The 15714-nt window shown below is 35.4% G+C and overlaps 1 protein-coding gene across 4 annotated transcripts in view; it reads left to right on the forward strand.

Moving 5' to 3' along the window:
• Positions 1-15714, forward strand: part of LOC136258709 (1-phosphatidylinositol 4,5-bisphosphate phosphodiesterase beta-4-like) — a 75197-nt gene that overhangs the window by 8702 nt on the left and 50781 nt on the right. For all 4 annotated transcript variants that reach the window (XM_066052051.1, XM_066052059.1, XM_066052063.1 and 1 more), the window contains exons 3-14: positions 983-1033; positions 1383-1589; positions 3756-3835; positions 3896-3949; positions 4061-4154; positions 4204-4313; positions 5756-5807; positions 6401-6503; positions 8145-8291; positions 8622-8782; positions 14034-14116; positions 14174-14258. In XM_066052051.1, the coding sequence (XP_065908123.1) occupies positions 983-1033; positions 1383-1589; positions 3756-3835; positions 3896-3949; positions 4061-4154; positions 4204-4313; positions 5756-5807; positions 6401-6503; positions 8145-8291; positions 8622-8782; positions 14034-14116; positions 14174-14258 (1227 nt within the window). The remainder of the gene's footprint in view (positions 1-982; positions 1034-1382; positions 1590-3755; positions 3836-3895; positions 3950-4060; positions 4155-4203; positions 4314-5755; positions 5808-6400; positions 6504-8144; positions 8292-8621; positions 8783-14033; positions 14117-14173; positions 14259-15714) is intronic.

Below are 15714 nucleotides of genomic sequence, written 5' to 3' on the forward strand. Positions count from 1 at the left end.
AACTTCATATCCCAAGTATTGTACTCTCCTTGATGCCTTGATGTCTTCCTCAGCTTATTTCACTGATTAGAGTTTAAAAGGAATTCTATAAAACATTCTTCACTTCATTGTTTATTGTATACACTGCACAAATTGTTAGAAAGTAAGACTACACTAGGTAAACCTGGCATTTATTTCTGTTAATGATTGCTGTATACCTTCAGTGACTCAATGTGACATGTGGTACACTGATTTAATAATAATATTATAAACAAATGTGCTAGTTTGTTTATTACATTAAATGTTCTATCCGGTGGTTTCCATACTTTTCAGACATGTGGTAATGTTAACTAAAAACATTGACAACAAAAGTACAGTAAACCAATAAAGGTTTCACTGGAAGCACTTAAACAACAGGAAATGTTTAACCTGTCTAATACCTTGTACTAAAATGGTTTTGCAATGTCTGTGGCACAAGCAAAGCATTACTCAGATGCACAAGTGTTCTAAGAAACTATACATATACTTACAGATGGGCTGAAAATATATCCCCAACATTTTTCATTGACGCATACAATGTGACAAATACATAACTCTGTCTATACACTACCTTTGCTTCCTGCATGTTGTGCACATGTTTATCTGCTTCCGGTATTTGACACTATGTTATTGTACATCAAGTCAAAAAGTTTGTTAGAAGCTATTTGAATAGAACAACTATGATGGCATCATCCATTTGTTTTGTTGTTTTTGGTATTCATAGCATATCAGGTTTGTCATATGTATATCAAATGTGTGTAATTGTCTGCTATATTTAATCAATACACTTCATTAATCATGTAATCATTTGTGGGTATTTTACCAAGTACTCTTAATCACTGCATCCATGATGTAGAACACATCTTAACTACATGTACCTGATAAACATCACCACTCAACTGTATATCAAATTGTTGCTGTTTTCATAATGAATGCATACAAACACACATATGTATCATTGTAGGAGGCACATTTCTGGGACATGTGTTTGATCAGTGATGTGAGAATAGCTGAGGTGAGTAGCTAAATTCCCTGATAAGTAATACAGTTTATTGAAAAGTTGGTGTGCTAGGTTTTGTGACGTGCCCTACAATGGAATGTACGTATATAGATAGACATTAGGTACATAGTTAAATTTATAGTTTTACTGTATAACATAATGTGGTAATGTACTAAATGCATGTAATGGATATCACTTTAATTTGAATGCAAATAAGTGTAAAACTTAAGAATCGATGCCAGCAAGAGTCATGGCAATCATCAACACTAAGCCAAGGAATATATTCATACTGTATGTACATTAAACATATTATAAGGATCTTGCATCAGTTAATCTACACACATTTTGTTATTTGCAATGACAGTCATCAGGCCAGTACCATGAAAGACTCAACAGAAGGGAAAGTGCTCTAAGAGACTTATTATTTACAAGAAGGGAAAGCATTTATAGTCCAAAGGAGTGTGATGAAGAGAGCTATAACAACTGTGTATTACATATGGTGTACAGGAAAGAAGGGATTGCCAACTTAGAGTTCATCACACTGATTGCTCAGAATCCCGAAGTGGCCAGTGTAAGCAGTAAAAAAAACATCCATGCAAAAACTTGCAATATGTAAAAGGATGTGGCCTTCAAAAGCCCAGAAGGTGTTGTGAAATTAAAGGTGGTGGCCAATAATGCCAATAAATTTTTAACAATATACATTCATCCAATCTTTTAAAAGCTGCACTCTTTTTCTAACAGCACTGTTTTTGCATGGATTTTACTGTTTTGTATTTACATAACCCAAATACTGGTTATAGAGCCTGTTTTTACCCACATTTACAGATACAACGATGATTATGGATTACAAAAATTGTATAGTTATTTTATTAATACTCTAATAGAGTGCACATTTTTTGAAGATTTCAAATAGAACGCACAAAGCTAAAATGCTCCTGAGCAATCATTAATAGATCTCTGACATTATTATTATTGAATGCATTTAAACTGCAGCAGAGCGTTTATTTATAAGGTAAAAAATTAAGCAAGCTGAACAGCTGACAACAGTAGCTCAGTGGTAAAAGGTTTGGTAGTTTGGTATGGGGGGGGAGGGGGTAGCCTTGTAGAATTTTAGGGATTTATTCTTGATACAGTAGTTTTCATGCTTTATGGCTACATTCATTATTGTGATCTAACTGTTGCTTACTTATGGGTTTCTCATTTCAGAGACAAGCAAGAACACTGACACACATGCCATGATACAACAATCACCAGTTCAGAGTAATGCACATCAAAGTCATCACCCATACACCATGGCCATTAGGCCACAAAATAATATATTTTCTATACAAGCACTCAGAAATAGTAAACGCCCACAATTTCACATGATAAAATCTTGTGTTAGCAGGGGCTTAGGCTCTGGAGCAGTGGCGGATCTAGATGGGTTTCTGGGGTTTCGACAGAAACCCCCTTTTAAATTTAGCTCAATGGAAGTCTAAATGCATAAACATTGTTGTACTTACAATTTGTCATAGCAAACAACTATATTCCACTGCATTTCAGTAGCATGCATGCAGCTGCACTTAACTGACACGATTTATAGCTATTAAACCCTCAGCAACACTTCACTTTTCATCTCCCACTGCATTAAAAACGATCGAGATACTCTAATAGAGCAGTCAAGTAACTAGACTCTAATAGAGCAATCAAAACTACAGCTTTTAGTCACCATCTTTGCCCTATAGTTAGCTATAGTATTGACAGTTTAAAGCATTGGATTTATTGAAATTGCTAACTAAAAGTAGCTTAAAATCCAATCTCAGAGCTTCTAAAATCTCAAAATTTTCTGAAAAATGTCATCAGATGCCTTAATCAGTTATATCAACTTTCAGAAACCCCCTTTTAATAATCCTAGATCCGCCACTGTGGAGTGTTGCTTGACCTGACTGTGGACAATGTCAGTATCATGTTCATAAGGATCCAGCTAATGGAGAAATCCAGGAAGGAGATCATGAGTTCTAGCTTCAAAAAAACAAAAAAAAAAAACAGCGAGCTGTAAAGTAGAAACACTAATTACTTTCTTGCCAAATTTTAGAGCATATTGTGGTCAGTATTCGAAGAGGTGCTAAATATTTAGGGAATCTATGGTAAACATGTGACTGAATTTCTGAAAATCACCCATATGGGCGTGCATGAAATAATTAGAATTTCATGTTTAGTGGGTTGCTAATAAGAGCAGGGCACAGTTTTGAAAATATTTCAAGAACTTTCTTGTAATTTAAGGTATTTAGAATAGCTTAAAACCATCAACAAGTAGATTTGCACTTTAAAGTTTGTGATTTGATCACTAAATATGTTAGGTGTCAAATGCACCCATATGGGTGATTTTCCAAAATTCGGTCACATGTGTGTTACAAATTTCAAGATGATTGAGCTACATTTTTTACGTTTTATAAGTGTTTGATAAAGGACTATATAGGATAAATCTAGAGCCCTGAATTAAGAAAACAATGAGGGATATTGAGGATTGTGTTTCATAAATGCATAAGATGATTTTGGTGTGTGTGATGCCGTAGTTGAAATGTGTTTAATTTATAGTGCTTAAAATCATTTCATTTGGAGAAGGGAATGTTTACAGCTACAAATACATGAAAATTTCTTCCTGGTGTGGCATGCTGGCTTTCTTGGTAGCATGACATTCTACCATGTGTCTTGGTATATAACTTGTAGTAGCTACTGTGTATTATTTTCAACACAGACTTGGATGGATGCAATAAATTCCCTAACTCATAATCTTTACCTTATGAATTGTAGTATATCTGATATGGTGAAGAAAATGTAAGTTCATAATATATGTAGTTGTAATGAATGACTTGTCTTGTCTTTAATAATCTGAAGGAGAGTGAAGATGTCACTACATGCAAATGGACATGGTAAACTGCCATTACACAAGTGAGCTTATGCTACCTTTAGTATCTCAATATATGCATACTGTTTATGAATGTGTTTGTGTGATAATGTAAAAGCTTGTGGGCTTAATAGCTACTATATATTGTCATGTAGGATAGACAAAGAGCTATCAGCAAAATCAGGTTCCAGAATGGAATCCATCAAGTTCTCTCTTGAGATTTTTGAAGTTTCAATTCTAGACTCTGGAGTGAGTAAAGAAATTTTAGTATGTGTATAAACCATGTGTCAACTGCTAGGATGACAGTTATATTGAGGTGGATAAACTCACTGATGAGATTGTTGAAGATATGATCAGTAGAGTTGCTCATTGTACAGATCGTGTACAAACTGTTTTTCTTGAACAAGGGTTAGTATTTGTATTTTCTAGCAGTATTTAGGTGTAATTAGTCAAGTACGGGGTAAGCTCAAGATAGCACATGAGTATGATAATGCTAATCCTACTTACACAAGTATAAGGAAAAATTATGAATTTTAAACTTGATTAGGGAACATAAAAAAGAGGTAGGGGAACAAGAGATGTTGCCTACACCTGCAAATATACTAGTGGATATTTAATCCCTCACCTCCTTTGTTTCCCTATATACTCTTTTTTCTATGATCCCTAATCGAACTTAAAATTCCTAATTATACTTATACTTGTTTGTTTACTTTTTTGCAACATTATTATGACTGAAAGAAAGAAACACATCACAAGAAAGCAAGGCCCCTGAGTTAATCAGTGTTTTCATTTTAATGCATGTCCCAACTATCAATAATTACTAACTTGAAAGTGAAGTGGCCATTACGTCTCACTTTCAGCTATGTTCAGCCTGTTACACAGCACTACAAGCAGAGAACAGTAGGAGAAGGACCTCTGCAGTCATCCAGTCATCACAGAAAATACAGACAATTCCTGTTCACTATTGATTTCATTTTTGTTTGACCAGTTCCGTCTGTGATGCAAGTTCTGTGATATGTATGAGGTGAAGCTCAAACCTTTCTTCAGCTTAGCTTTACCATTGTATTGTCACAGTGACTTCTTATGAGTGGTTGTGACCAATAGTGACTAGTGACCAATCTAAAGCTGCTGGAGGCTTTTTACTTTTAAAAAACTGCCACAGAATAACTCACAGCGTGGACGAAATGTTCAAATAAAAATGAAAAATTAATGGTACTTCGAAAGCAGGGAAGCCATCAAGCTCAGTGTACTGTAAATTGACACCTTGGACTGTCACGTTTCATACTGTTCTTAGTTTTTAATACTGTATGGGAATGGCCACTTCACTATTCAGTGGTTGATAGCTGGAACTTATATCCAGTCTTAGTGACTAGTTTGATTGCAGAGACCCTTCTCATACTGCCCTTTGTTTGTAGCACTGTATAATGGGTAGACTCTGTAGCCGAAGATGAAATGGAATGGCCACTTTGTGTTTCAGTTATTGATAATCAGGGCACACCATCAGTCACACATTGATAAAATTTTATTATCAATCTGGCACCTTTCTTTCCTTATCAAGGTATGCGCTGCTCACCAAGAATGAATTATTTTATTGCAAAAAAGTTAACAAACAGGTATAAGGAAAAGTAGAAATTTTACATTTGAGTAGGAATCATAGAAACATAAAGCAATGAAACAAGGAAGACCATCCGCTACACCTGCACAGAGCTATACTAGTGGAAATTTTAGTTCCTACTTTAGTCATATAGCTACAGCCAAATTCCTACACTCAAATGCAAACTTCTCATTTTTCCTTATACTTGTACATACTGTACCTACTATAATCCAATTTAATTATTTTTATACTGCAGATGCAAGATTCCTAACATGGATGAAGTAAGACTTCTGAAATTCCTTAATCAGGTTAGAGATCTTGACATGCCATGCTAAAGAAGCAATACTGCCTGGTATGTGTAAACAAATGTGGAATCCAAGACATGGCTGCGATGATGCTAGTGCTAATAACTATTAATGTTGGCTGTACATCATTAACATTACAAGCATTTCACACAGCAAACTTTGTTTCAGGGGTCTATACATTTTTCTTTTTGCACGCTTTACAAAAACTGTTGCAAAAATGTGAAAATTGGTCTGTACATAGGTTAACCATACTTTTGATGGTTTAAAAGAAATTACAGTATCCACTTCAAAGTTACAAGGAGAAAACCAACCTAGTGTAAAATTATGGGGTCAAAATACTTTTTATATACAGTACCACAGTCGATGAGCAGTAAATTTGATATGTAAGGTCTGAGGGTAGAGGACATTTGCAATGCGAAACTCATTCCATTTGGTGATAAGAACATGGAGATATGTTTGCATAAATGTTAATAGACTTACAGTTTAGCACACCAACTTTCTTGGCAACATAACACACAACCATGTGTCTTGAATTAGAATTTTATTGGTAATTGTTTTCTGATATAGAAATATGGCATTGTGTACTCTAATTACAGGTACAACGTGATCCTCGGGACAATGAGGTGATCAATGAGTACCATGAAAAGAAGAAAGCCATATCAGTTATTCATACACTAGAACCAAAAGGCAAAGAAATAGGTAATCAATTGACGAATGGTTAGATTTTAATACAATGCATTCTAGTAACCATTTGGGGTAAAGTGCTTCATTATGTAAAGCCTTAATAAATAAGCTAATATCCATGTGGTTCCACATGGGGTACTTTGAGATAATAAGTCGCTCTCTAGAGTTCCTTGGATACATATACATGAAATTGACAAGGAGAAAACATCCTGACCGCCTGGCAGACTCCTGTAAGCATTCAAGCGTTAATCGGATGGCTGCAGGTTCGAGGCTGCCTAGGTCCAGTCATGGATTTTTTCTCCTTTCTCCACCTTTTCAAACACACTTTCTGTAACAACTTTAAACAGGCTGTAGGACCAGGTGTCCTAGAGACCTTCAGCACTTGTGCTGTAAGGCCTTAAGAAATAAAATAAATCAATAAATTACTCCTACCAGTATATAGGACAATGCCAATTCCAATCTATTCAGCCAAGGAAAGCCGTCTGGGCACACAACAGACAAATCTGTATGTATGCAAGAAAAACACAATTTCCACACAATCATACCTAAGTAATGGATAAACAGAAATGTCCAATTTTTCTGCAAAATATTCCTGATTGGACAATTTTGTTACCAAATTTGAGCTATAGTCTTTCAAGATACATGCCTTCAAAGTTCATCTTAGTTTCTTCATATTTTTCTTAATCTTCTTCCACAAACTTTTCTTTTTGATATATCTTGCTTAAACTTTATTGCAGATTTAGAGGGTATAAAAGCATAATACAGTGCATTTTTCGTACAGATTGGTAAAAGTGCTGACAACTGACAAGTACGAGTAATTTTCAATAATTACAAATGCTAATTTTGTCTTGCCTGCAGGATAAACTTCTGAAAGAAGCAACTTAAAAATCAGTATGCAGATATTGGCTAAACATTATAGCTCAATCTATGTGTGATTAGAGAGTATTAGCTAAGAAGATATAAAGCAAAAACCAAACACGTGAAACAAGTGCAATCAAGATACTCTAATAGAACAGTCATCAAGAAGTAAAAAAGTAATGTGAAACCAACCATACATGTATATAAAAAGCATGTTTCAAGATACATATAGAGCAGTCATACATAAAATATGAAATTATAAAATAATACAAAAATTTAAAACGTGAAAATGCTACTTAAAATTTAGTTATTCAGAAAAATAGAGAAGATTAGTAAATGCAAGCACCCACGTGCAAAAGGCTTTGGTGAGAAAATGGCTGCAGTGATATTATAATGTCAATTACTTTCTAACATTACAAATTAATTGACATTATAATATTATTGCAGGCATTTCTTAGCCACCATCTTTGATATCACATCTTTTCATACCAGCCTATTTTTGGAAGGCTGCACCCTTTTTCACAACTTGGCTGTTTTGGATTAGATAGAGATATGTACCACATACCTACACATACCTATTTTAGATGGACAACGGAAGTTACTTGGCTTGGTATATAATTCAATGTTTATATGAAGCCTGCTTTAGCTTGAAATAAATATGCACACACAAAGACCCACAGTGGCAAATAAATGAAAGCAAACTAAATGCTCTTTAGATACACAACATGTACATGTCAGTTTGATAATTATTATAATGATAACCAGCTATGTAGAAGTATAATGTTTTTTTTTCCACAGGCAAACTCACTCCAGTGGGTATGTGGCGTTTCCTGGCTAGTGAGGAATCCAACCTGGTGGATATAGCTCAGTTGGGTTTAGTGATGGACATGAGTCAACCACTATCACACTATTATATCAATTCTTCACACAACACATATTGTTGTGGTAAGGAAATTGTGTGTACTGTTAAATGTCACTGGATGTAGGTCTGGACAGTATAGGCTACTTGGCCATCACTGAATGTACAGTCACAGAAATGTAATGAAATTAGGTGCTCATCATTCGGTTGCTGTTTTCTGGTTGATATTTTCTTCATTGAGGAAAAGTTTGAACTTTCATCAACCCTACTATACAGTACTGCTATACATACAAATGTTCTGTGCCAATGTTTGATATATTTGCATGTAACCATGTAGGTTTAAGCTTCAGTATAATGTGGGAATTTAAATTTCACAATAGAACAAGTATCATTGATGGAATTTTTGATTTTTGTAGGTGCTCAGATTAATGGCCTATCATCGATTGAAATGTATCGTCAGTGTCTCTTACAAGGATGTCGTTGTGTAGAGTTAGACTGCTGGATCCAAAATGATGATATTATTGTAACACATGGATTTATGAGTGGAGTATGGGTCTGTACTACTGTGCCCTTTGAGGTGGGCTACATCTAACATAGTGAAAATTTAATTTGTTTCTATACATAAGTATACATGATGTTAATTATAAGTCACTTTCTTTTACAGGCAACAACCAATAAATAATATTCCATTGTCTTTTATACAGATATTATTGCATTAGTGTGTCTCATACCAAGACACACAGTAGTGTGTCATGTGGTCAGGAAATGTGGCGAGCCGCATTGTGTGTGTATTGACAGGAATAAAGAAATCATGATTTCGTGTTTGCATAGTTCCATGGCCCTTTCTCCACAACACACCATTTTGCACTTAAGCTGTCCAACAGGTAGGGCAGGCCAAACAGCAGATTTAATTAAATTCACACCAGCCATTTGTGAGCTATGGGCATTTAAAAATTCAAATTTTCTTCAGTTTTTTCTTAAGTCTTTAGGGGTCTATAGGGGCTTAAATTTATTTCTACACACTTTGCAAAATGCTATAAATTGCATGTATGTAACTCAATTACCTTTTGTACTGTGGTACAAATGTGACTGGATTTAGCAAGATCAACCATATGAGTGAAAGAGCCAAAACTGAGATAACACCAGAATGAAGTTGCTGCACTATCAGGATAACCTTCAACTTGTAGGGTATGCTTTTTATAGACTGTTTTCTGGCAGCCTGCAGACATTTGTACAGGCCTGTGAACACTAGGTACGCTTTGCAGAGTGTTCAAACATTCTTGAAAGATGAGCAGGGAGCTGGACGTGTGATGTATGTCTGTTTTGTGAGCTTTCAGCCTATTTTCTGCCTCTGACAAGCTGTTTTGAGGTTTAGTGTCTTCATATACCATCCTCCTCAATTTTGTAGTCTATCTCTTGTGCACTCCACCCCTTTTTGAAGACTCATGACACAGCAACACTGGTGAAGAAACCTATCTAAAATGGCAGGAAACGTTAAAAGGATTACTATATCCTGGCCACCAGATGTTCTTAAAGGTTATGAATTGCTCCATCTTTGATGAAAAATTCATATGCGGACTGGTGAGTAACAATCCTTTTAATTATTAGATTAAATTTTCTGTGAATCAGCATTTCGCCTATATGGGTGATTTTCTAAAATCCAGTCACAAATACAGCACCTCAACTTTCAAATTTTACTTCATGTGTCACTTCTTGTGTTTTCTACAAGATTGCCATGAAATTTGGCATACATTAAGTAAGGACCTATTGAGGTGAATTCACATATATACCAAGTTTAGTACTTTGGTGCAAATTTGATCAACATTGCCAAGTTATGCATAACCATCATAGCTCATATCTTTTGTGGTAAACAAAAGATCACAGAGATAGTTACAGAGTTACAAGGAAAAATATCAACATGATGTAAAATCGCAGGATGTAAGTATATAGAACTGGAAAAGTGTACACAAACAATTGGCAATAACCTTATTTAAGTGCAATACGAAGTGTCCATAACATAACTTCTGCCTTCCACAATCATCATTGTGCATGTAGATAAGAGAAAATTGGGTAAAAACAAGTCCGAAAACCTGTTTATAACTGGCTTTGGGTAGCTGGCTTTGGGTTTGGGGCATTTAAAATACAAAAAAAAGTTAAATTCATGAATATACATATACAAAAGGTGCGGCATTCAAAATTCTGGGCAAAAACAGTTGTGTAATCAATGATAACAACCAAGATATGCTTGCAGCAATTTTAAGAGTATCTATATATGGGATGCATTATTAAAACAGATTACCATTGACATCATTACAGCCATTTCTTGATCACCACCTTTGATTTCACCACTTTTTTCACCAAGGCTTTTGAAGGCCACACTCTTTTTTACAGCTTAGCCCTTTTTACAAAGATAATATTAACAAATATCAAACAGTACGGATCCCTCGAAAATGACATGCACTGCCTAAAATTTTGCCTTCAAAAATCATCCTAGAGACATCTTACGCCACCTTTACAGAATAATATTAGTCCACCTAACACGAAATACAGCATTAAAAACAAGAAGGCACTTACCGGTGACACATATAGAATTTTACAAAAAAATCACTAAAACCTGAAATTTCATTTGCCTCACTCATACACTCACTTACTGACCACAGTCGCAAGCCTAGAGGCCAAACAAAGCAGCGCACAGCCACCATTTTATGCCACAATAATAAACACACCAGTGGGATGTGCCTTTTGAGGTTCTGATGAGTGTAGGCCCTCTGTGCCTTGTCATTTCTTTTATCTTCAACCAGGCTGCTTGTCTTCTTCTTTATCCAACGAAACTGTATCAAGACATTAATTTTCCATATCAACACTTTCTTTCAGCAGAATATTTAGATGCCACAGAATTATTTCAGAGCTGGATTTCAGAAGCGCTTCAGTCCTAGTGCTACTATAAGAGTTATACTAGCTAGATATCTGCAACTTCGCAATTGGGATCCCATTTGGGATAACACCCATCAAATAAAGATCTAGGTATACTAATGGAGAAAGAGTGCAGATACCACACCTCTTAATAATCTATTGAAAGTTAGCAAGGTGACCTCACCTGTCTAGCTAGCTGCACACCCCTTTGTTGACTTGAGATACTCTACTGAATAGAACAGTCACTCTAATACAACAGATATTCTAATAAAACAGTCACAAGTTACACTGTAACTAGCTGTGCTACAACAAAACAACTAAACAAACTAGTATTTTAAAAACTGTTAATTTAAAAATGATCTATGAACAAAATTGTAGCTAATGTACCAAAGTAGGACTTTCCCACCAAGCTATGCTGTATTACCACCATTCATATCTTGTTTCACTACTTTTTATTTCATTACTAAAGTAGAGACTTTCCCACCAAGCTATGCTGTATTACCACCATTCATCTCTTGTTTCACTACTTTTTATTGCATAGATCCCTATTTCATTTAAAAATATTGCTCAAATAAAACATACAATACAATATATTATTCATTATGTCTGTACAGATCAAGACACACGGTAGTGTGTCATGCAGCCAAGAAAGCCGGTGACCACACCGTGAGTATATTAACAGGAAGAAAGAAAACAGCCTTTTCATGCGTGTATAGCTCTATGGTCCCTTCTCCAAAGCACACCATTTTTGCATTATAGCTGTCTCCCAGGTAGGGTATACCGCACAGCAAATTTGATTAAATTCACAATAGCCATTTGCGAGATATGGACGTTCAAAGTTTCGTTTTAATCTTTGTTATTTTCTTCTTATGCCATACAGGGGCTATGGGGGCTTCGATTTCTTTTGCACACTTTGCAAAAATTGCTATAAAATGCAATCATGTAACTTGATTTCCTTGATCTTAGGCACAAATGATGAACATGTATGGTGAATTCACGTACCAAGTTAGTTGTGAATCTGAGCAATATTCAAGGAGTTATGAGCATTTATTCGTGTAGAAAAAGACCAAACTTCTGTCATGACTACAGGGTAAACCAAGTATAGAAATAAATTGAAAATTGGTGTGTAGATAGGCTAATCATCATAGCAGTGCCTTTTGATAGTTTGAATAGCAATAGAGTTACAGCGACAAAGTTATAAAGCCAAAATAAAGCAAGTGTAAATTTGCGGGATTGAGATACTCTAATAGAGCATTGACCACAGGGTAAAAAAGGTGTGCAAAAATTTCGAAAAAAAAACTTACCAGAGTTTGAACCAGGGACCTCCATACCTAACACCTGCATCCTTAACCACTGAACCACTGCTACCTTGGCTGATAATTTCATAATAGAAGTACTAGATTGTTCTAGAACATTCTATGTATGTTCTATTAGAAGTCCTCAAAACAAATGTGCACTCTATTAGAGTATTACAATAATATTATTATCAAATATTGAATTAAATCATGCAATGAAATACATTTTTAAGTTTGTCTTCAATAGTTATCATTGTATCTACATGGAAAAACAGAAATGTGAGTAAAAACAAACCTCAAAGTCAGCCATGGGCTGGTTTTGGGGCCTTGTAAAGTACAAAAAGAAATGAAATCCACACAAAAACAGCCAAACTGTGCCAAACTGTCAAAAAATGGTGCAGCCTTAAAAAGTCTGGGTGAAAAAAGTTGTTAAATCAATGGTGGCGGCCAAGAAATGGCTGCTGTGATGTTAATGCTAAAAAATCTAAATAATGGCTGTGTGCATTGTTAAAATTTATTAGCATTAACCTCATTGCAGCCATTTCTTGGCCACCACCTAGCTTTTATTTCACACTTTTTTCACCCAGGCTTTTTAAGGCCACACCATTTTTTCACGGCTTGGCTGTTTTTGTGTGGTAAGAATTATGGGAAAAATTAAACTCAAAAGTCAGTCATATATAAGTTGGTTTTGAGGTCTTATAAATATGAAAAGAAGTGAATTCCACACAAGCTGTAAAAAAAGATATGGCCTATAATATCCCAGGTGAAAAAAATTGTGAAATCAAAGGTGGCAAACAAGAAATAGCTGCATACTAACAAATCTTATGTAATAATGGCTGCTATCAAAATTTATTAACGTCAACATCATTGCAGCCATTTCTTGGTAACTACTTTGATTTCACTACTACTTTTCACCCAGGATTTTGAAGGCTGCACCCTCTTTTACAGCTTGGCTGTTTATCATGTAGTGGAAATATATGTATATCAATGCACAAAAACAATTAATTTATCATCATAAATTAACCATTATAGCAACAAATGTAATGTCACAGTGGTAGCTAATGACACAATGAGTGCCTGGTAGAGTCAAACATAGTTCAGGTCTTGCATTATGATTTTTCGCCAGTGATACCCCTTACAGCATATTCACCATATTATTGCAATTGATATATATCATAATACTGTACCCCTATACACTTTGTTGGGTTCCGAATACCCGAAAAATAGCTCAGTGAAACAGCCTATGCAATCAAGCACAGTGAAACCTCAGTTATCTGAACCCCTTGGGACCAGGGGTGGTCCATAAGTCTCAAATGTCTATATCTCCGAAACTGCAGATAAATAGCCTTAATAACATCGGTAAAGTATCAGTATTATTCCACTACCCTAATAGAACAGTAACTGCTCTAATAGAGCAGTCATTTCTGTCGTTCAATTAACTTAGAATCCAGAGAAGTGGGGTCTGGATAACTAAGGTTCCACTGTATATTGGATCAACAATTTCAGCATGGCATAAGCCTGACCATACATGTTGTTACTCACACAAAATACATTATTATGTTTATTTAGTCTCAAGTTAAAAATGGTATTAGCTGGTATGTTATTGTGATCTTTTAATAGAAAGTGCTTCAGGCTATAAGAGATTTCGCATTTGTCACTACTGATTATCCTTTGATCTTGTCCATTGAGAACCATGTAGACAAGTGAGTGCGCTATTAATGATTGTATCATTGTCTATATTACGTATGTGATTGTTTCAGACCACATCTTTTGAAACGTATGGCATTTTTGTACACTGCCAGTTTTGGAGATCGTTTGATGAAAGAACCACTCAAAGGATATCCTGTTAGTTTATAATATGTTTAGCAATAATAATCTATTCCTTTGAATATAAACATTTCCAGGGCTAAAGTAGGAGGTTTGGATGAACTCCACCCTCCCCTTCTGGCATTGTCAATTTTTAAAAACACTTTCATTAGCAGAAAAGATAGGGACCATAAGGTACTTAAAGCTACTCAGTTGGCTAACTTGAGTAGTTCACCTCTTGTAATTACACCTTAAAATCTGAAAGCCGCTTAAAAGATTAATACTGTGTACTCTAATAGGACGGTCACACAAACATACTAATAGGACAGCAATCAATACTTTTATGGTCTCAGCTTTGAGATAAAACCAAAAAAAGTCTGTTGATACTATGTCAGCTGAGATTGAATCCCTTTACGTAAGTCCTTACTTTATAAAGTGTTAATCTGTACGTGTATCTTGTCCAATTCCACTGACCTATATCATAATCATACAGTACAGTAGTACTGTATAGTAGGGATCATGCAGAACTGGGGTTTTTCAACCAAAAATATCGCCCTAAAACTAACTTCAATTTCCTTTCATGACAATGGTGATATTGTTTAGGCACAGCCAAGCCAAAAAAATGTCTTCAGATCAAACCCGAACCCTCCAAAAAGTTTCAATGGAATTTTAAAATTTTCTATTTAACAGAATTTTATTCTAACTAACTGATGTCTTCAGCCAAGCAGACTTTGACAATGGATATAGCTACGGGCTTGATTTCTTCACTGTTTGACATCGCTTTGTCCCGAGATGTGCCTTTTCACCAACCGCAGTTTGTACAATACATGCATCATGGACTTTCCTTTGTACCCAGTTCTTTTTGCTGACAATGCAAGGTATTCATTTATTAATGATAGTGCATTAGTGGCTTCCAGCTAATAATTTATTTAGTACACACTGCTTGACTTTCTGTGCTGGTTGACACATTTGTTTCGTATGTGTTTGAGTTCAGCTGATTTTTCCAGATGATGGGTGTAGGATAAGAACTCATTTTTAGCAAAGTAGAACAAGTACGTGCTGATTAGTTGGCACGGTTTAATCGCTTGCCGGTGCATTCTTAATGGGGCTTGGCATGGTGTAATTGCTTTAATTTCTAGCACACTGCTTTGTGGTGCAAGTTCTTTGTATTCATTCTATGAACGGTGATGTACTGGCCTGTATGCCCAGCTTGTTACAATTGAGATTGGTTGGTTAGGGCACTTTACACCTGCTACACTGACCAATGTATCTTGTGAATGCAAATTACCATCCAGAGTTGTTAAGCCATTGTTTGATCAAACTGCCAGAATTGCAATATCCTACTCATGCAGAATTTTCAATGCTCACTCCTCAGAACTGTGGGATCTGTCAGATCTGTTAAACTAATTAATTTAACTAATAATTAATGTATGTGTGTATTTTGTTTCTTTTTGTATGTGTGTGTGTTTGCCTTGCCAGGGGTCCAACTGCTTTA

Source organism: Dysidea avara, chromosome 1 (genome assembly GCF_963678975.1).
Source record: "Dysidea avara chromosome 1, odDysAvar1.4, whole genome shotgun sequence".
Lineage (NCBI taxonomy): Eukaryota > Metazoa > Porifera > Demospongiae > Dictyoceratida > Dysideidae > Dysidea > Dysidea avara.